Genomic DNA, 22,869 nt, shown 5'->3' on the forward strand with positions numbered 1-22,869 from the left:
CATTCGACAGCGTTTGCTCACACGGAGGTCCACACCTGAAAGTTCTAGATCAAGCCGTAGCACAGCTCCAGCCAGGGCTGTATTTGGCCTGCATGCTGCCCTAGACACTTTATGTGGTTGCGCCCCTTACTGACAACTCACTCAATGAGTCTGTGCACATGACAGCAGGGCAGATTAAAAGTATTTTAGTGCGCTTGTGCAGGACCTTAATGCCGGCTACTGCGGATGACGTAGAACGCGTAATGCACACAGGCTGCAGGAGAAGGAGGACAAAGATGGCCGAAAGAGGAGGCACCGATACCGGAGAACGGAGACACCCATCTGACCAGTCTGCACCGCGCCGCCCCTTAGGTGAATAAAATAAAGTGATTTTTACGTTCTACACAGCGGCCTAGGCTCTTATATACAGTATTCTAGAATGCTGTGTATAAGAGCCCACTGGTGGTGGCCGCAACTTATAGTCGCCAAATCTGGTGACAGGTTCCCTTTAAAGAAGCACTCTGGTCATTTTTTCCCCTAAACCTATGTAAATGTTAGTGTAGTGTAAGGTCTGTGATAATTCACTCACCGATCGCTGTTTTCTATGTCCCCGACTGCATAATGACTTCACATCCACAGCTCGTCTCTGCAGACTTGCCTCTTCCCAGGTCCTTCTGCAGAACATCCCGACATGGTGCCCTGAAAAATAACAATGCCAGTATAATGTTCCTGAATAACAATAACCACAAATGCTGTGCCATAAATAAGCCCTATGCTGTGGACTGAAAAAAACAAAACTGCTTCTCACTGTGCTCCCCACAAAAAAAAAATATTTCTCCTCACAATCCCTCTTAACGTATATAGCCTCCACACTATCCTCTCGTATAAAATATTCACACCACACCGTCCCCACTTATATACTATGACCGCCACACTGCCCCCTAATTAACTAAAATGCCACACTTCTTTCCCTTATAAATTACCACACCTTCCTCAATTATGAAATATGCTCTGCACATTGTCCTCACATCATGATGCCCCCTCCTCACAATGTCCCATGCATGCTGCCCCTCTCCATATGGGGCTCTCACACTGCCCTTCTCCATACTGAGCCTCCCATGCTTCTCCTTCTTAATGTGCTCCAAATGCTGTCTGCCCCTTCTCTATAATGAGACCTCCATGCTACCCCACTCATCATACAGAGACCACCATGCTACCTCACGGCTAATGCTGAGACCAGTCCCACACTACATCACGATTCATACTGAGTCCCCTACATTGCTCTACTCCATACTGAGCCTACCCATGCTGCCCCCTTTCCATACTGAGCAATCACACGGCCCTTGTTCACATTGAACCTCCATGTTACCCCTTTTCCATGATGAGCACCCAATGCTTTCCTCTCTCAATACTTAGTGAATTGATACACACGGCATTTCTGGGGTGGTGCACAAGTGGGGTCCAAAACCGTCTCAAGTAGATGTACAAACTTGGCACTCAAGATCAATGTGAATAGTGTTTTTTATTGTGAAGAACTTGTAGGACAAGCACAAGCAAATCATTGCCACATAGACAGCGGTGGATACCGCATCATACCCAGCTATGTCACTCGCCACGTTACAATACTTTCTGAGGACCCTCTGCACGCACACGGATGAAGGTATTTTGACCGAAACATCTGGGCTTGTGCTGGTCCTACAAGTTCTTCACAATAAAAACCACTGTTCATATTGATCTTGGGTGCCAAGTTTCTACATCTACCCTTCTCCATACTGAACCCCCAAACCTACTGAGTCCTTACACTTTTCCCCATCTATTTTGTCCCTTGCACTATCCCCCTCACTCTGTAAGCCGCCCTTAACCCCACTCCTTCAGCAATAGGCACCCTAATTCCCCCCTCCTACAGCAATAGGACCCCTAAATCCCCTTTCCTACAGCAATAGGCCCCCAAAATCCCCTTTCCTAGAGCAATAGGCCCCCTAAATGCCCCCTCCTACAGCAATAAACCCCCTAAATCCCCCCTCCCACAGCAATAGGCCCCCTAAATCCCCCCTCCTTCAGCAATAGGCCCCCTAAATCCCCCCTCCTACAGCAATAGGCCCCCTAGATTCTCCTTCCTACAGCAATAGGCCCCCTAAATCACCCCTCCCACAGCAATAGGCCCCCTTAATCCCCCTCCTACAGTAATAGGCCCCCTAAATCCCCTATCCTGCAGCAATAGGCCCCCTAAATCCCCACTCCTACAACAATAGGCCCCTAAATTCCCCCTCCTACAGCATTAGGCCCCCTAAATCCCCCTTCCTACAGCAATAGGCCCCTAAATCCCCCCTCCTACAGCAATAGGCCCCTAAATCCTCCATCCTACAACAATATGCCCCCTTACCCCCCCTCCTACAGTAATAGGCTCCATAAACCCCCCTCCTACAATAGGCCCCCTAAAACCCCACTCCTACAACAATAGGCCCCCTAAATCCCCCCTCCTACAGCAATAGGCCCCCTAAATCCCCTCTCCTACAGCAATAGGCCCCCTAAATCCCCCCTCCTACAGCAATAGGCCCCCTAGATCCTCCTTCTTACAGCAATAGGCCCCCTAAATCACCCCTCCCACAGCAATAGGCCCCCTTAATCCCCCTCCAACAGTAATAGGCCCCCTAAATCCCCTATCCTGCAGCAATAGGCCCCATAAATCCCCACTCCTACAACAATAGGCCCCCTAAATTCCCCCTCCTACAGCATTAGGCCCCCTAAATCCCCCTTCCTACAGCAATAGGCCCCTAAATCCCCCATCCTACAGCAATAGGCCCCCTAAATCCCCACTCCTACAACAATAGGCCCCCTAAATTCCCCCTCCTACAGCATTAGGCCCCCTAAATCCCCCTTCCTACAGCAATAGGCCCCTAAATCCCCCATCCTATAGCAATAGGCCCCTAAATCCCCCATCCTATAGCAATAGGCCCCCTAAAACCCCCCTCCTACAGCAATAGGCACCCTAAATCCCCCCTCCTACAGCAATAGGCCCCCAAATCCTCCATCCTACAACAATATGCCCCCTTACCCCCCCTCCTACAGCAACAGGCTCCATTAAGCCCCCTCCTACAGCAACAGGCTTCCTTAACCCCCTCTTACAGCAACAGGCTCCATTTACCCCCCCTCCAACAGCCAGCAATAGGCTCCATTAACCCCCCCTCCAACAGCCAGCAACAAGCTCCATTAATCCTCCCTCCAACAGCCAGCAACAAGCTCCATTAACCCTCCTCCTACAGCAACAGGCTCCATTAACCCCCCTCCTTAAGCAATAGGCCCCCTTGACCACCATCTTCTTTAATAGGCCCCCTAACTCTAAGGCGGGCTTTGCACGTTGCGACATCGCAAGCCAATGCTGCGATGTTGCACGCGATAGTCCCCACCCCCGTCGCAGCAGCGATATCTTGTGATTCCTGGCGTAGCGAACATTATCGCTACGCCAGCTTCACATGCACTCACCCGTCCTGCGACGTCGCTGTGGCCGGCGTCCCGCCTCCTTCCTGAGGGGGCGGGTCGTACAACGTCACAGCGATGTCACACGGCAGGGGGCCAATCAAAGCGGAGGGGCAGAGATGAGCAGTATGTAAACATCCCGCCACCTTCTTACTTCCGTATAGCCGCCGGCGGCAGGTAAGGTGATGTTCCTCGCTCCTGCGGCTTCACACACAGCGATGTGTGCTGCCGCAGAAACGAGGAACAACATCGTACCTGTCGCGGCAGTGTAATTATGAAAAAGTCAGAGCCTACACCGATGGTATGATAACGACGCTTTTGCGCTCGTTAAATCGTATCATCTAGGATTTACACACTACGATGTCGAAAGTGACGCCGGATGTGCGTCAGTTTCGATTTGACCCCACCGACATCGCACGTGCGATGTTGCAACATGCAAAGCCGCCCTAAGACTATATTAATAACCCCAACCTCCCTAATTACTGTCTAGTCATAGGCCTCCTAATCCCCAGACTACAATAATAGACCTCCTAATCCTCAGTCTATAGCCTCTGCCTTCCCCTCCCCCACAATCCCCAGACTATAGCCTCTACCTGCCCCTGCCCCACAATCCCTATACTAAAGCCTCTGCCTGCCCCTCCCCCACAATGCTGTTTATAGCCTCTGCCCCTCCCTCACAATCCTCATTGTAGCCTCGCCTGCCCCTCTCCCACAATCCTCACTTTATAGCCTCTATCTGCCCCTCCCCCACAATCCTCACATTGTAGCCTCGCCTGCCTCTCCTCCACAATCCTCACATTGTAGCCTTGCCTGCCCCTCTCCCACAATCCTCACATTGTAGCCTCGCCTACCCCTCCCCCACAATCCTCATGTTGTAGCCTCGCCTGACCCTCCCACACAATCCTAACTTTATAGCCTCTGCCTGCCACTCCCCCACAATCCTCACATTGTAGCCTCTGCCTGCCCTTCCCCACAATCCTAACTTTATAGCCTCTGCTTGCCCCTCCCCACAAACCTCACATTGTAGCCTCGCCTGCCCTTCTCCCACAATCCTCACATTGGAGCCTCGCCTGCCTCTCCCCCACAATCCTCACATTGTAGCCTCACCTGCACCTCCCCCACAATCCTAACTTTATAGCCTCTGCCTGCCCCTCGCCCACAATCCTCACATTGTAGCCTCGCCTGCCCCTCTCTCACAATCCTCACATTGTAGCCTCTCCTGCCTCTCTTCCACAATTCTCACTTCACAACATTAGGAACTCTGTCAGCGGTTACCTGCTCATGTGCTGCCTGCCGCCCTCCTCCTCTTGCTGCTCCTTCTCCGATGTCCGTTGTCCTCCTCCTGCTGCATTGAACGCCACAGCACTCTGACCCCGGAAGTGCAAGCGCCAGCACTTCCGGGGTCAATCAGCCCTCTGTACCCGGCGCTCACAGTTTATTTAAATTGGCGTCATAAAGACACAGATACATATAAATGGAGGTGCCCCCCCCCCCTCCGCGAAAACACAGCATATTTAATAGACTGTCTAATGAAGGGGGAGAGGATGTAAAAAAAATATATTTTTTTCAGCCAGAAAGTGCCGCCCCCCCCCACAGCGCAACGCTCCAGGCACTGGACCACGGGTGCCTACTGGTAAAAACGGCACTGGCTCTAGCATTAGAATTTTTACCATAGAGAATTCAAAACACTGCATGAATCCTCCGTCAGCCGTAGAAGGTATCTTGTTCTACTTGCAAATGTAGGCAGATCGTTCCCATTAGCGTATGATTCCACTTGCGCATGACTTGTGTGAGCCTCGCATCGGTATCACCCGGCACAGTGAACACTCTCCTGACAGCAGCGCCTCAGCTGCATGAAAATACATGCAGCCGACCCGCTGCTGTCAGGAGATTGTGCGCCGTGTCGGGTAATACCGATGCGAGATTCACACGAGTCGTGCGCATGTGGAATCATACCCTTACTCTGGTTCTCACCTAATTCGCAAGAACTCAATCTTGAGAGATACATCAAAAAATCTCAAAGTACAGGGCTTACAGGGACAAGAGATCAATAATCATCAGGTACACAAAAGTCTGTTCAAGTACTGGGATTCCTCAATACCAGTACAGTATGAACCTTTCAGGTTGTCCCACAGGAACAGAAAACTAAATGACATGAGAAAGGAGGAGGTTTTTCTTCTCTATGATTCCTCTCCCTACAGGCAGATCCTCTCCGTCTCTCTGGTGGTGTTGTGTTGTCCCAGTGAGGGGGAGATGTATACTTTGATCCACTGACAGCAAATTGTGGAATCTAAATAGAAAGTATATTCGTAAAGCTGAATTCAGACATCTGCGAAACAAGGTCCAATTACATCATTCATCTATGGGAGCTCCTACTTTAATCAGGTGTAGGCCGAAGTCACACTTGCGAGAGACTCAAATGAGTCTTGCAGTGAATCACCCGGCATGGCCACACACTCTCCGGACAGGAGCGTCTCAGCTGCAGAGAAATACATGCAGCCGACCTGCTCCTGTCAGCAGAGCATGTGGCCGTGTCGGGTGAAGAAATGCAAAACTCGTACGAGTGTCTCACAAGTGTGATTCCTGCTATACACTGTATTACTACAGCCGAATATTTGATTTGATGTAACATCTCAATTACACGACCATGGTTATCTACACACGGGTTTAATGTCTATTTGTAATGACATATACACTTACACTGTGTGCAGAATTATTAGGCAAATTAGTATTTTGATCACATGATAATTTTTATACATGTTGTCCTACTAAAAAGCTGTATAGGCTTGAGAGCCAACTACCAATTAAGTAAATTGGTGATGTGCATCTCTGTAATGAGTAGGGGTGTGGTGTAATGACATCAACACCCTATAGAAGGTGTGCTTAATTATTAGGCAACTTCCTTTCCTTTGGCAAAATGGGTCAGAAGAGAGATTTTACAGACTCTAAAAAGTCCAAAATTGTGAGATGTCTTGCAGAGGGATGCAGCAGTCTTGAAATTGCCAAACTTTTGAAGCGTGATCACCGAACAATCAAGCGTTTCATAGCAAATAGCCAACAGAGTCGCAAAATAACTGCCCATGAATTGAGGAAAATCAAGCGTGAAGTTGCCAAGATGCAATTTGCCACCAGTTTGGCCATATTTCAGAGCTGTAACGTTACTGGAGTATCAAAAAGCACAAGGTGTGTCATTACTCAGGGACATCGGCAAGGTAAGGAAGGCTGAAAAACGACCAGCTTTGAACAAGGAACATGAGATAAAACATCAAGACTGGGTCAAGAAATATCTTAAGACTGATTTTTCAAAGGTTTTATGGACTGATGAAATGAGAGTGACTCTTGATGGGCCAGATGGATGGGCCAGAGGCTGGATCAGTAAAGGGCAGAGAGCTCCACTCCGACTCAGATGCCAGAAAGGTGGAGGTGGGGTACTGGTATGGGCTGGTATCATCAAAGGTTAACTTGTGGGACCTTTTCGGGTTGAGGATGGAGTGAAAGCTCAACTCCCAGACCTACTGCCAGTTTCTGGAAGACAACTTCATCAAGCAGTGGTACAGGAAGAAGTCGGTATCAATCAAGACAAACATGATTTTCATGCAGGACAATGCTCCATCACATGCATCCAACTACTCCACTGTGTGGCTGGCCAGTAAAGGTCTAAAAGATGAAAAAATAATGACATGACCCCCTTGTTCACCTGATCTGAACCCCATAGAGAACCTGTGGTACCTCATAAAATGTGAGATCTACAGGGAGAGAAAACAGTACACCTTTTGGAACAGTGTCTGGGAGGCTGTGGTGGCCGCTGCATGCAATGTTGATCGTAAACAGATCAAGCCACTGACAGAATCTATGGATGGTAGGCTGTTGAGTGTCATCATAAAGAAAGGTGGCTATATTGGTCACTAAATTTTTTGGGTTTTGTTTTTGCATGTCATAAATGTTTATTTCTAAATTTTGTGCAGTTATATTGTTTTACCTGGGGAAAATAAACAAGTGAGATGGGAATATATTTGGTTTTTATGAAGTTGCCTAATAATTATGCGCAGTAATAGTTAACTGCACAAACAGATCCTCCTAAGATAGCCAGATCTAAAAGAACCCCACTCCAACTTCCAAAAATATTAAGCTTTGACATTTATAAGTCTTTTGGGGTTGATTGAGAACATAGTTGTTGATCAATAATAAAAAAATCCTCTAAAATACAACTTGCCTAATAATTCTGCACACGGTGTACATGACTTTACCTGAGAGTATTAGATCATAGTTTGTTGCTGCTGGTGTGAAGGTTTTATTAGTCCTGTTCCCTCTTTATTTACAAATGACATTTTATTCATTTTTATGCATTTTGGGTATGCATCCCTTTGTTGTGCATTCACCCCTTTCCCTGTTATTAATAAAGTGCATTTTTCATCACCTCTTTTGTTTATTTAAGATCGAATGATCGTTTTTATGCTTTCTGCTTTTTGTTGTCTAGTTATTGTACCGATCAGCCTGAGCCTTATTAGGTCCGGTTGATTTATATATCTGGATTGACTCAGTGGCGCACATACAGCCAGTGCAGCTGATGCAGCTGCACAGGGGCCCAGAGGGGAGGGGGCCCCCCTCTAAATCAGGGTCTTATTAGTCTGGCGGGACAGCGTGGGCTCGGTCCTCGGCAGGCCCACTGTGCTTGATATAGAGGGGGTTCGCCGCAGGTAACCGTGGTTGTTAGAATGGGCCTATGGGCCATAAACCATTACTGCTAAGCTCTGAGTACTGACATCAGCATGCAGCGCATAGCAGTAACGTTTAATATCAAAGATCGCGCAGGTTAGCGAACGGCCTCTGATAGGCCGGCAGCTATTAAACGTCACTACAATGTGCCTGGAATGGCTATCAGCGCGCGGTGCATAGTAGTGACATTTAATGATCATCACTGTAGCTTACTGCTGTGCCGCGGAGGTGGCAATGGACTTGGTGTCAGACTGCAGCAAAGAGTGAGTGCACACTGACTGAGTGAGAGAGAGCAGCTTGGGGTGAGTGGACCACATGGAAAATGTGGGGCACAGTATTTAGAAGTTAAGTAACAGTATGAAGAAGGGGGGAATAGTATAAAGAGGTAAGAACTTCGGGCACAGTATGGATAAGTGGGACCATAGAGGAATGGTAGCACAGGGTCGCAGGATGGATAAGTGGGAGTATAGGGGGAGATGATGCATAAGTGGGAGTATAGGTGGACATGATGCATAAGTGAGAGTATAAGGGGACAGGATGCATAAGTGGGAGCATAGGGGTCAATTTGCATAAGTGGGAGCATAGGTGGGGCACTATGCATAAGTGGGAGCATAGGGGGGGTAATATGCATAAGTGGGAGCATAGGGGGGCAGTATGCATAAGTGGGAGAATAGGTGGGGCAGTATGCATAAGGTGGAGCATAGGCGGGGTAATATGCATAAGTGGGAGCATAGGGGGACAATGTGGATAAGTGGGAGCCTTGGGTGGGACAATATGGATAAGTGGTAGCATATGAGAGACAGTATGGATATGTGGGAGCATTGGGGTCAGTATGGATATGTGGGAACATAGGGGGCATTGTATGGAGAAGTGGGGGAACTATATGTTGAAGTGGGAGCGTGGATGGATACGGTAAAGAAGTAGAACTGTTTTCTGGTAACAACCTTACCATTGTTAAAGAAGGCTCCCATTAAATGTTGTATTTATTAAATGTGTGTATATGCGTGTGATGTAGTGCGAGTGTGATAATATACTCACCTACCACTGCTCTCTCTCGTGTCCAGCGCCAGCCTCCTCTTCTCAGTGACGTCGCCACGCTCTAGCCTCTCCGGGACAAGCTGCTCTGCATGTCCCAGAGGTGATTTTTGCCTCGGGGACGAGGGGGGCCCATACACAATTCTTGCACAGGGGCCCTTTGCTCTCAGTGTCCGACCCTGGATTGACTTATATGTAATTTTACGTTTTCCTGTAATCTACTCAGACATATGTTACATATCTATATACATTATCTTTTTCTTTGCTTTTGATATGCAATTTACAGACATTACTGGCCTGAAAACAGCAGTGTGAACTGAAGCCTAAATTTCACAACTTTTAATTACACAGTGGTTAAACGGGATGACCTTTGTGGCCTTTTCGCTACCATTTTGTTGCTGACTGCATAGGAGTCTGGCCATGGCTGTGCAATGTGGTGCCTAGCGTTAAATTGTGTCCTTTTCATTTAACGTGCCCTCTATGCAAAAACAATATGGATGCCCTAATAAATACCACATGTGCAGACTACAATCCAGCCATCGGTTCCCACACACTTGGCCATATTCAGAATCCAAATCACAATAGTGCCAATTACAAAGCCCATACACAGCTGTGGGTCCACACTTTATAGAAATCCTTCAGCTGTTTCATATAGTGTTATTTCTCCATGGAAGCAGTAAGAATCTGCAGGCGCTTATGTATTTATGTTCAGAGCCCAGGCACACAGCTTTGGCATATGCATGAGCCCGGAGAGCCCCGGCTGATTGGTGTGATCCTTTCCTTGGTAGGTTTTGCCGTTTGTGCCAGGCACTGTGGACGTGGGTCTTCATAAAAAAAGGTACTCCTTTGTTTTGCTTCTTTATTTTCCATGTTGTACAAGCAAGTGATTAGGTTGTCACATTTATTTAGCCACTTAATGTTGTAATGTGGAGTTAAGGTACCGTCACACTAAGCGACGCTCCAGTTATCCCACCAGCAACCTGACCTGGCAGGGATCGCTGGAGCGTCGCTACACGGGTTGCTGGTGAGCTGTCAAACAGGCAGATCTCACCAGTGACCAGCCCCCAGCCAGCAGCGATGCGTGGAAGCGATGCTGCGCTTGGTAACTAAGGTAAATATCGGGTAACCAACCCGATATTTACCTTGGTTACCAGCGCACACGGCTTATCGCTGGCTCCCTGCACTCCCAGCCAGAGTACACATCGGGTTAATTACCCGATGTGTAGTCTGGCTATGTGTGCAGGGAGCCGGCACTGACAGCGTGAGAGCGGCGGATGCTGGTAACGAAGGTAAATATCGGGTAACCAAGGAAAGGGCTTCTTGGTTACCCGATATTTACATTGGTTACCAGCGTCCGCAGAAGCCAGCTCCCTGCTCACTGCACATTCAGTTGTTGCTCTGTCGCTGTCACACACAACGATGTGTGCTTCACAGCGGGAGAGCAACAACTAAAAAATGGTCCAGGACATTCAGCAACAACCAGCGACCTCACAGCAGGGGTTAGGTTGTTGCTGGATGTCACACACAGCAACATCGCTAGCAACATCGCTGTTACGTCACAAAAGTCGTGCCTCAGCACCGATGTTGCTTGCTTAGTGAGACGTGGCCTTAACATACAGTGTTCATGCTGTAGATCAGAATTTGGGGGAACTAGAAATCTGATAAGTTAATCGAAAAGTCCACATTTCTGGATGTATAATGATCTGTAGAAGTTTTCATGTATTCAATTAAAGTAACTGTATTACTATCTGTAATGATCAAATTAACATATATGTAAAATATGCTAATTATGTTACACTTGAGCTGAATGACCTCTTCACTTGGGTGATTTGGAAGTCACCTCACAGATGCAACCATAGGATGCACACAACTCCATATATATGTGATACAGATTTCTGTATTTTGATGTCACTTTAACAAAAACTTACAAAAGTTAATCTCCAATTGAAGTGAACGGGACTCCTTACCTGATTGTACTTCTTTATGGAGCATAATATAAGCTAGGGAAAATTGTACAATAGTGGCCTCAGGCTTTTTGAGTAATGGGACCCACCAACTAATGTTGTAGTCTGACCTAACATTGTGATACTGGTCAGAGAGGTCCATATAATTTTTACAGTGGTCAAAGGAAATCTATCACTATCTCCACTTAAAGGGGTATTCCCATCTCCATGATCCTATCCCAATATGTAGTAGGTGTAATAATAATAATAATAATAATATTAGCAAATACCTCCAATTAGTAATGTAGGATAGTTCTCCTGATATAGCCATGTCTCTTACCTCATGTACAAGACATTACAGGACCTTAGGTGTCCATGGTTATGACCACAAGCAACAAACTGTGACTACATGAGTGGTTGTAACCATGGATACCTAAAAGGTCCTGCAATGCCCTAACATGAGGTAAGTGACATAGTGAATCAGAAAAACTACGGTATTTTCTGGATTATAAGACGCACTTTTTTCCCACCGCGACACCGCCTGCAGTTTCATCAACCCTCCATCCACTGACTCTCATGAGCTGCGACATCCCCTCCTCTGAGCCTGCAGCATCGCTGACCCTGCCTCCTGTGACCCTCCCGAGCTGCTCCACCACCGCCTCTCCCTTCTGGTGAGATATTATAAGACGCACTAGGATTACAAGGTTAACATTAAAAATTTTTTTTTACTATTTTCCTCCTCTAAATTTGGGGTGCGTGTTAGAATCCAGTGCGTGTTATAAAACAAAAAATATGGTATACTACATTTCTAATTGCAGATGGGAATACCCCTTTAATTTGTCTTCAACATTTCATTTTGCTACACATTAAAAAACAAAAAACAAAAAAAACAATACAAAAGATTGCCGTAAAACAGATTTATTAACACAGCAACAGTAGGAACATCAGCAGTAAAGATGGAAAAAAGTACCACAACAAAAAAGTAAAGGAGGCATCGGAGCATGGGACACCTGTACCAGATGACCACCTCTGCTCCCCTCGCCTCCTATAACAGAGGAATCACTGAGCAGTGGGGCTCCGTAAGGGGCATACCTGCCGCCTACTCCCCATAAGATTAGGAGCTTGAAGCGTCAAGGACACTTCTATCTTCACATCGTGTATACTGTATATAGGGCTATATAGGAGTTTAACACTATGGGTGTGGTTCTTTATGTATACTGCATGTGTAGTTGCATATAAATATAAATATGAATTTATGGTATTAAAAGCATTAAGAATAAAACATTTTATATTAATACTAGTTCTGGTAATCTCTCCCCCACAGTCTGGCAGATTGTGTGCGTGTGTATTGGGTGTCAGCAGTGTTGTATGTGCCATGGCTTCAGTTTGGGTATTGTACTCTTATGGGTATGTGGACCTGTCTGTACCTGTGTTGAGTGAGGATATATTAATACTTTCATGGTGTGTCGGTTTGGCTTGTAATGATTGCTGATTATGCCTTCGAAGTAGGTCAGCGATAAGTGTGATTACCCTATACGTGGTAGACTCTTACATACAAACCATTAAGGAAATGTCAATGGTAAAAAAGAGAGTATAAAAATGGTTGTATGAAAAGGGGGTGAGTTTTACAAAGTGTTCATAAAATTAAATATACTTGCCTGTAAATACGCTTTGTACAATGTCTATACTAAGCCCATTGTTTTTGAGGCATGCAAGTTTGTGTATGTGAGAACCCACCGGTGAGTGTGATGTCTGCGTAGGTATCTGCCTGACTGGGCAGGAAGGAGTGGTATAACACTGGATGATCAAGCTTCTTAAACGGAGCCTTCTGGGGTATTCCCAGCTATTGCACACAGACCATATTGAGAAAAGTTAGAGAACGATTATGGCATTCAGTTTTGTTCCAGTAGCCGTAGAGTCTGTGCTAGTCCTTGGACTGTGCCAAATGCCAAGTACTGACAGCACAGCCAGTCCTCCAGAGTCACTCCACCCTCTTTCTCCAGAGCTCTCTCTGCTAGCCTTATTAAAAGCAATGTCCTCTTCACCTCCAGCCAATTATGCAGAGTTCCTGATCCTTGCAGAACCTCTTCACGAGGGCCCCAAATCAAACAGCGTAGGGCAGCCTTGGCTTGTCCCACTTGAAGCCGATCTGAAGGGCTATGCTGCAAGAGAAGCCCTGCCAGTCGCCCCAAGCCACGCGAATATGGAGAGCGTCGCGGCACAGCTGGTAAGTCACAGGGTCCGTATTCTCTTTCCTTCAAACCTCCATCAAGGAAAGGATTGGGTAAGTGCAACATTTCATAGATGAGGATCCCTGTCTGAAACTCATCACTCCTTCGGTACTGTGTTGCTCCCACTATCTCAGGAGCCATACGTGAAGGGTCGCCTAAGCCCTGTGGACGCCAAACACTTTGGCTCTTCAATTTAGCCTGGCTAAAATTGGTGAGAAGCAATCGCCCAGCACATGTTGGGAATACTCTCTGTTCAGAAGGACCTGTTTCCTTGGCATGCTCCTTTGGATCTTCAGTGGCAGACCTATGGCAACAAAGGCATCCCAATTCACCAGGACGGCAACTGGCAAGCAAAAGGTTGTCTAGACGAAGATCACAGTGAGTAATACCTTGTGCCTTTAAATGCTCCAGAGCGCCACAGAGTTGAAGCAATAACAGACAAACTTGCCGTTCATAGAGCTCAGGCTCTCTCCGATGCCGAATTTCACCCTCCCGCACAAAATCTGCCAGTGTCTGCCTGGGGGGTTCTCGAGTAATAACTACCACTCTACTTCTCCGTTTGCCCAATGAGCCTTGGTTATTAGGAGAACTTTGCTTTTGATTTTTGTTTGAGGTCTCTTTAACTCTTTTTGTGACTTCGACACTTTCACCTTGCTCTTCTTCTTCCTCCTCTTCTTCAGATACAGTAGGGTCCTCCCAGGGTAGTAAACGTGCAGGTACCTCAGCCAGAAACTGGCCACAATCCTGCTGGATATTGAAATGTTCAGTAAGGCCCTGTCGTATAGCCAGGCAATGATAGTATTCCCGCTGGGCTTGCTTGGATTTGCTGCGGCAAATCTGCAAAAAAACAACAAAAAAAGACTATGTTAAATTAACAGACGAAGACTAATGTTTCATAAAACGAGCCTAATGATGAACACAATCTGACCTGGTAAACATTTAAAATGCACGAAAAAAATCTTCTGTGCACATAGTATCTGCTGTACATAAATGTGGACAGAAATACATGAACCAGAGGGGTATATAGTAATTGAGAAGACATTGTGCAAGTAGTGGATAATCCATTTAATTAAGCATTTTATGATTCCAGGTCTAGGTGGACTCATTATATGCAAACTTTAATACCAAAGGAAACGTTCAGGCCCAAGAGATCTGGCAACAGATTCTTTTTAAAAACTGTGAGATGTACTAACAACATGGGACTGGGCCAAGCCCGTAGGAGTCTTCATCACCATTAGAACTAGTATAGACAATGTATGAGGTGGCAGGCGATGGACATGACATATTTGTATCTAGTAAACAGCTACTGGGGTTATTTAATGTGTTGTCTCAACTTTTCCAATGGGTAAAATTGCAAAGTGCTTGTACAGATAAACAACTTTTCAATTTACCTCTTAGTAAAAATCCTCTCCCTTCTCAGGAATTCTATAGTTTACTGCTTCTTAGCTAGATTACTTGTGTGTCACCTCTGTAGTCCAACAGAGGTGGCCAGTTTCCTAGATAAGGAGCACAAGCTTGCAGGTTGCACAGCTTGTAAGCGCAGCTCTGAAGCTGGCCAGATCACTGAATCTGCACTGATACTGCATAAACAAACCTGCATCTGCCTGCGGCATGGGGAGATAACACAGTTCAGACCAGTGGCATGACACACTGCACAGGTAAGACTGGAATGGAAACACCCCCCCCCCCCCCCCGGGAAGCAGAATAAGGAAGATTATACAACCTCTGGCATAAAATTACTTTTGCACTGTTGTTTGTACTGAGTTCAGATGAGTGTATGCAAAATCATCCAGAAAAAAATGATGATTTTTCATTCAAATCATCATCCGTTTGGAATCTGTGTCCGTTTTTACACCTGTATGCCATCCATATGTCCATTTTGTATATCCATATGGCACCAAATTTTTACATGAATAATATAATAAGTAAAAGGTCAAATAGAGGTTACTATGTTAATAATTGTAATGGATTTGTGAAAAATGCATGAAATATGGCTGGTAAATTGTATGTGCTTGGTTTTTTGTACAATCATTGACTTATAAGTGGTGAGTCTTATCCGAAATATTAAGCAAAGCAGTGTATGCTGCAATTTATTGTACCAACAAAATCAGTCAGTGTAAAAACGTTCAGGTGGACTACCACATTGCATTGGTCTGTGTGCAGTACGGGTGCTATCACTTTTGCAAACGGACAGCACACAAAATGATTATACATTCATCCGAAAGTCTGAAACTCTTTCTCTCCAAGTGTGTGACACAAAAAATGGCCATTTCATTAACTAACCATTCCCTTAATTTATCACTATATATATATATATATATATATATATATATATATATATATATATATATTATATATATTATATATATATATATACACATATACACACACACGCACACACATACACATACACACACACAGTGGAACTTTGGATTAAGAGTAACTTGGTTTGAGAGCGTTTTGCAAGACAAGAAAAGCTTTTTCCAAATTTGTAACTTGGTTTAAGAGCAATGATTTGCAATAAGAGCAAATACCGTGCACACTTCTGGTTCCAGCCTTTCACCATGCTCTGACCCGCTCTGGAGGTAACTTTCTGTACATATTTACTGTATACAATATATTGTTGTACAGTACAGTATATACTATATAGCATATCAATTTTGTGGATACAATGTTGTACTTTCTTTTTGCTAACCAGTACAGCACATTGCTTGTACTGTCATCTGCCTGGGCAGCATTCCTACCTCACATTTGGTTTAGTTTTGCCCTTATTTTGGGGAGAATAGATTTGAGGGTCTGTTTTTTGTGCACTGTACTAGAATAAAGGTTGTCATATTTATACATATTTTCTCGCTATATTGTACCTCCCGCACACCAATAATTCTATTGTAAGCTAAAGTGCAGCTTAATTTGTTTTCTATGCTTTTTACTGTACAGTATTTTGTATTAGTGCACTGTAATAATTTATATGATTACAGTACATTATTTTGTGTTACTGTAATAAGTTTGTATAAATACAGTAAATATTTTTGGGTTGTGGAACGAATTTTCTGCGTTTCAATTATTTCCTATGGGAAAACTCGCTTTGATATAAGAGTAACTTGGTTTAAGAGCACACTCCCGGAACCAATTATGCTCGTAATCCAAGGTTCCACTGTATATATAAAAATATTAGTTAGCATCTGCAAAAACAGTACATAATTACCTTCACAGCATAGAGATTTCTAGGGTCCCGTGCGTATGATGCCCGGTAATATACCGCATCTCCAGCTTGGCAACATGGTGTAGGGCTTGTTAACCTGAAGTCTGGCCAACTTTCCAGTCCAAAGCTTATTGGCTCTCTTTGTCCAGCCATGAAAAGGTCCTCACACCGAGCATAGAAGCGGCGCAGGGCTTCTACCTGTAATTCAGCAATCTTCCCTCCACTAATTTTGGGTCGTTCCATGGAGTCTCCTGACTCATTTCCACCAGTCTCCCAGCTGCGATCTGTGTCATAAGTGGGGTTAGCTAGGCTCAGCGATGTCCCAAGTGCTTTATCTGGTGTGGACTGTCGAGGTGCCAGATTCTTCTTTGGAAGAGGCGGAGGGGTGGGATGTGGCTCTGGTTCATTAGGTGGGCTTCCACCATGGGTCTGGCGAGGCTGTTTATATGGGATCATATTTGCCCGAGACTGACCTGTGGATATAGACAACCAAATTTGAATCTCAAAAAAACTATTTATTGAGACTATATCTCTAACTAATTTTCTGCCCTGAGCTCGTTATCCAGATACTATTTTTTTTAAATTGCAGTTCTTTGGAAATCTATACATGGGATCACATTACCCAGGCACATACAGTAAGTAATGCTCTTAAAATGTACAGGAATAATCAAAAGTTGAAAGAACTAATTTTTGGGAAAAGAGAAGAGGCAATTGGACAATTATAAACGCAATTGTCCTCCATATTAAAGCTTAAAGGGCATTTCCAGCTCCAAAATCCTATCCCAATATGTAGTAGGTGTAAAAATAATAATATTAGCAAATACCTCCGATTAGAAATGTAGTATAGTTCTCCTGAACACCTATGTCACGTACTTCATGTGCAGGGCATTACAACAGCTAAGGTACCCAAGGCAACTAACGTAAGTTAGTTAGTTACTAGTGGTCGTAACCATTGAAGCCTAAGCTACTGACATACCTGCACATGAGGTAAGTAACAATTTATCAGGAAAACTATACTACATTTCTACAATTTGGAGTTCTTCCCTATAATGATTGGCATGGAAATACATATTAATGTTTGTCTACTGTATATACATATATATATATATATATATATATATATATATATATATATATATATATATATATATATATATATATATATATATATAATTACACACACATACACACACACTGTATATTAACATTGTAAGTAATGCAGTGTCAAAATCTGATGCCTGGAGTTATAGATAATCAGCAAATTCCTCTTGCTAGTAGCCCTCGAGCCACATGTGTTCATAATATGAAAAAGTGTCATATGTTGTACAATGCGCGTATCAGGGAGTATCAGGGAGTTGTCAGATACTATTTGCCCCGGAAAGAGTTTAATAGTAATGATGAGTGAACAGCTCAGTGCTTGGAAGCTCAGTAAGCGTAATGAGTAGAGATGAGCGAACCCGAACTGTAAAGTTTGGGGTTCGTACTGAACACAGGCCTTTTAAAAAACCTTAGCGCCTGTGTTCGGAGTTCAGGTACTGTACGTGTGGCAACCACTCGATCGAGCATCAGGGTGCGCAAGTACGCTCAGAGCTCGGCCCAGTGCGAGCCGTTTGCAGCCTCTGAATGGCTCTTACGGGGGGGAGGGGGGGGGGGTAAAAACAACATTTTTGGATGTGTCTCTAAAAAAAACCCAAAAAAACACAACACAAAAAAACCCTGCCCTACCGTGAGATTGCTCTGTTTATGGCTGGCTGTATGTGGGCAGAGAGCCGAACTGCCCAATCAGTGACTTCCTATGGATTTTGGGCTCCAGGATCAAGTCCAGGTCTTGAAATAAGCTTTATCTAAAGTTCAGCTGAACCCGAACTTCCAGGGATCCGCTCATCTCTAGTAATGAGCATTTTCTGGAAAAATACTTGAGTTACCCATGACTTTCATTATACTCTACGAGTACTGAGCAGCCGAACATCAGAATGTTCATTACGCTTAACAAGCACCGAGCAGTTCGCTCATCACTAATGTAGTGAATAGTGAATTCATCTCCTGGCTCCTAACCCAGTAACACCAGTTTGTAGTAAGTCTGCAGCTTCTCTTCATCTTACTTAATCATCCTTTTAGTACTGAAGTGTTCTCACACACGTAAAAAAAACCTTAGATAGGTTATCTGGCTCTCTATGAAAACTTAGTCTCATATATATATATATTAGAAGGGGGAACACCTACATTACAGGGACAGATGTGATGAAAATCTCTGTACATGCTGCAATGGACCAGATAATAGAGATAATAACAAATACAAATTAATTAATATGGGGAGCTTTAGTAATGCAATATTGTTTACAGTAATGACATGTAAATGGTTTAAAGGGGTTTTCTATTGTCCTCCAGGCAGCAGTTTGTTAAAAAAATAAATGAACTGCTTTACTTGCCATCCCCGGGTCCAGCGCCAGGACTCCACTGCTGTTTCCATTGTCTAATAGGCTGCTTTCACACATCAGTTTTTTGCAATCAGGCACAATCCAGTTTGTGCCTGATGCAATGGATCTGTCTCCGATTGTGTAAAAACTGATGCGACGGATCTGGTAAAAAAAGCGGATCCTTTTTTTTTGTTTTGTTTTTGTTTTTTTTTTTATGCTGAGAGAGACCCCATCATCCCCACACAAACGCCGGCACGATCTCCCCCATCATGACTGCACACACCGGCACTACCGCATGCATCATCACCGCACACACCTGCACTCCCGCACGCATCATCACTGCACACCCCGACACTGCCGCACGCATCATCACCGCACACACCTGCACGGCCTGTGTGTGGGTGATGTAGGACGCATCATCCACATGGGGCTAGGCAGGAGAATGGCGATCACACAAGATGTAGTAGGCAACCGGACCGAGAGCGATGCCCATTGGACCTGACCACTCCCAAGGTGAGTATAATAAAAAGTCTTTTTTACATTCTGCACTTATATACACTATTCTAGAATACTGTATTTAAGGGCTCACTGGTGCTGTCCACAGCTTATAAGAGAAAAAGCTATGACAGGGTCCCTTAAACAAACTGCAGCTGGGGACTGGGATTTTATGAAACTGGAAAACCCCTTTAAACATGAAGCTAATATTAGGGCAGAATTAGAAAAATAATGTTTGGAAAAATGTGTTCACACATATCAGTTGCATTATGACCAGAGGTTGTTTTAATAAACTGATCTTAAAAAAAAAAAAAAAAAAAAAGATAGTCTGAACTGTCTGCCATGGTCTGTCCAGCATTATTATTAATATACTCTATAAGCAAAAATGTCTCCAAAGAACTATAGATCAGTTCTGTGATCAGTTTTCCCTCTGGAAGGTATTGTACTAAGCCAAAGTTCCTGAAATTAACCCTTTTTGCATTTCGATGTGAATTCTTCTGTTCCCAGTTTTCTGTGTTCTGACATTCAGTGTGTCAACTGGGCTACATTAATGATGTTTGCATAGTGACGACGTGTGACCATATGAAATGTAGTCACGCAACATTACAGAAGTCAAGGCCACCTATAGTAACGGGACAACGCAGACATAGGACTTTGATGAGAAATCTCAGCAGTCTAGGTAGCATTCCTGGCAGAGGACGTTCACCAGTGAGGGACAATAGCTTTTTGTTTGGGCTTTTCAAAACAAATGTTAGCTTTAATACTGCATACGAACTGTGGATCTCACCTAAGTTGCTGTAGGTGGCTCCTTCCGGACCACAGTCAGATGAGCAGTCGGAAGCAGCACCAGAGATGGGAGCATGTTCTTCACGAGTCTGAACCTCGGCAATGGCGGGTGGCGGTGAGCCCTCTGCCCGATTCTGCTCATCGGGACTGGAGAGCACCACAGGACCAGGTGAAGTAGAGTCCTGTATGGGCATATTGTCGGGAGTGCTGCATTGAGAAATACAACAATGTAGTTAGCAGTAGAATCACTGTTCAGATCTTAGAAAATAAATATTACATATATAACTATTGCTATCTGCAGGCTTCAACAAATATGGCAGTAAAAACAAGATATGAACTAGAAATACGACCACACAGGTGAAAAACAGGTATAGGCTCACCATGTTCTGCTACTGACACAGTTCCCCATTCTCTAACAGAAAAGTGGTTTTCATTGAGTGGAAAGTCGTGACCAGACTGTCCTGTGATCTGACCTAACCTGTGTGTTTACCTGTAAGGGAGTGTCACCAAAAACCCTCCCCTACGACAGCTCAGCCCTGACACACACCTCCCCACCCCCTTCTCAACTCAGATAACAGACTAGTAGTCTTGCTCCGTTACAAAAACTGGAATAAAAAGAAATTAAAACACCCTTGCAATCATACCTGCACATGGAAGCAAATGACCAGCAAAACACTGGTTAAAAAATGATCCCAAAACTGTTTTTTAGAAGGACTAATGCGAGTAGAGTGAAGATATGAGTGGAGATCCCAGCAGTGAAAGCAGCACATAGAGACTGTGAAACCACACGGAGCAGATGACAGGGAAGAGGAAGGAGATGGTAAGTAATAGGAAGTGCGATAAGTATGCTGTGAAAACGCTCAGATGTCAGCACTCACTGCTAACGGCAGCCATTGTGGTGTGTAGTGCTTAGCATGGGACACAATGTATACCTATATACAAAGACCAAAACTATACATAGTGGAAATATACACCATCAACTGCTGGTAAAATGTAGACATCCACTTTTCTTTCATTTCTTAGGTCTATATATTAATTCCACTTTTTATTTGGTGACTGTATGAGATCTCTTTCATTTCATTTTAAGTGAAAGATAGTTCTGGTAAGACTTTATTCCCATGGGACAATCTGGTGTAGGTGTGACTGCATTTTTAGGAATTGAACTTAAAAGAAAGAACAACACTAAGCAAATACCTGTCTATGGGGTGCTTCACACATAGCGAGCTCGCTACCGAAATCTCTGCTACGGCACGGTTTTTGTGACGCAGCAGTGACCTCATTAGCGATCTCGCTGTGTGTGACACTGAGCAGCGATCTGGTCCCTGCTGCGAGATCGCTGCTCGTTACACACAGCCCTGGTTCGTTTTCTTCAAAGGCGCTCTCCCGCTGTGACACACAGATCGCTGTGTGTGACAGCGAGAGAGCGACAAAATGAAGCGAGCAGGGAGCAGGAGCCGGCATCTGGCAGCTGCGGTAAGCTGTAACCAGGGTAAACATCGGGTAACCAAGGTGGTTACCCGATATTTACCTTAGTTACCAGCCTCCGCAGCTCTCACGCTGCCTGTGCTGCCGGCTCCGGCTCTCTGCACATGTAGCTGCTGTACACATCGGGTTAATTAACCCGATGTGTACTGTAGCTAGGAGAGCAAGGAGCCAGCGCTAAGCAGTGTGAACGGCTCCCTGCTCTCTGCACATGTAGCTGCAGTACACATCGGGTTAATTAACCCGATGTGTACTGTAGCTAGGAGAGCAAGGAGCCAGCGCTAAGCAGTGTGCGCGGCTCCCTGCTCTCTGCACATGTAGCTGCAGTACACATCGGGTTAATTAACCCGATGTGTACTGTAGCTAGGAGAGCAAGGAGCCAGCGCTAAGCAGTGTGCGCGGCTCCCTGCTCTCTGCACATGTAGCGATGTTATGATCGCTGCTGCGTCGCTGTGTTTGACAGCTAAGCAGCGATCATAACAGCGACTTACCAGGTCACTGTTACGTCACAGAAAATGGTGACGTAACAGCGACGTCGTTGTCGCTGTCGATATGTGTGAAGCACCCCTATCTCTTTGTAGAGTTGGCGCAACTCGATTAGCACATGCCATTTCACCAGCCATGACAGCTGTCTGTGACCGCGGCATGGGAGTGGGACTACTGACTCTTACCTGCCGACATCCACCGCTCTTCTTTTGATTAGACAGACTGGCTCTACGTCATTGATGCAGCATGATGCACTTATGTCGTGCCAAGCTGGATGATCAAAAGAAGAGTTGCTGATGTTTGGCACATAAGAGGTGAATAGGTGGTACTCCTGCTCCAATACATTGTCCAGAGACTCAAGATGAGCGAATCCGAGGCTCGGTGTTGATACCAAACACAAACTTTACAAAAAAAGCAGAGTTTGGGTTATTTATGTATGCAAATCACTTGCACCAGCATCGCTGTGCTCAGGTACGCTCGGTGCTTGACCCAGCGTGAGCAGCTTGCAGTGTTTGATCGGCTTGCACTGGGGTAACAATAGCGTCATCAAATGTAGTATGTACATCCCCCCAAAAATGGAAAACTCCGCCTACTCAGCCCCCGGAAGTGATCTGTTTATG

At 45.0% G+C, this 22,869-nt stretch overlaps 1 protein-coding gene across 2 annotated transcripts in view; it reads right to left on the bottom strand.

The window, feature by feature from the left end:
• Positions 1-12,059: 12,059 nt before the first annotated feature.
• Positions 12,060-22,869, bottom strand: part of PEAK1 (pseudopodium enriched atypical kinase 1) — a 45,217-nt gene continuing 34,407 nt past the window's right edge. For both annotated transcript variants that reach the window (XM_075345570.1, XM_075345569.1), the window contains exons 3-5: positions 20,283-20,488; positions 16,587-17,056; positions 12,060-14,218 (exon numbers count right to left, since the gene is read on the bottom strand). In XM_075345570.1, the coding sequence (XP_075201685.1) occupies positions 13,043-14,218; positions 16,587-17,056; positions 20,283-20,488 (1,852 nt within the window). In that variant the 3' untranslated portion in view covers positions 12,060-13,042. The remainder of the gene's footprint in view (positions 14,219-16,586; positions 17,057-20,282; positions 20,489-22,869) is intronic.

The sequence above is a fragment of the Anomaloglossus baeobatrachus genome, chromosome 4 (assembly GCF_048569485.1).
Source record: "Anomaloglossus baeobatrachus isolate aAnoBae1 chromosome 4, aAnoBae1.hap1, whole genome shotgun sequence".
NCBI classification, from domain to species: domain Eukaryota; kingdom Metazoa; phylum Chordata; class Amphibia; order Anura; family Aromobatidae; genus Anomaloglossus; species Anomaloglossus baeobatrachus.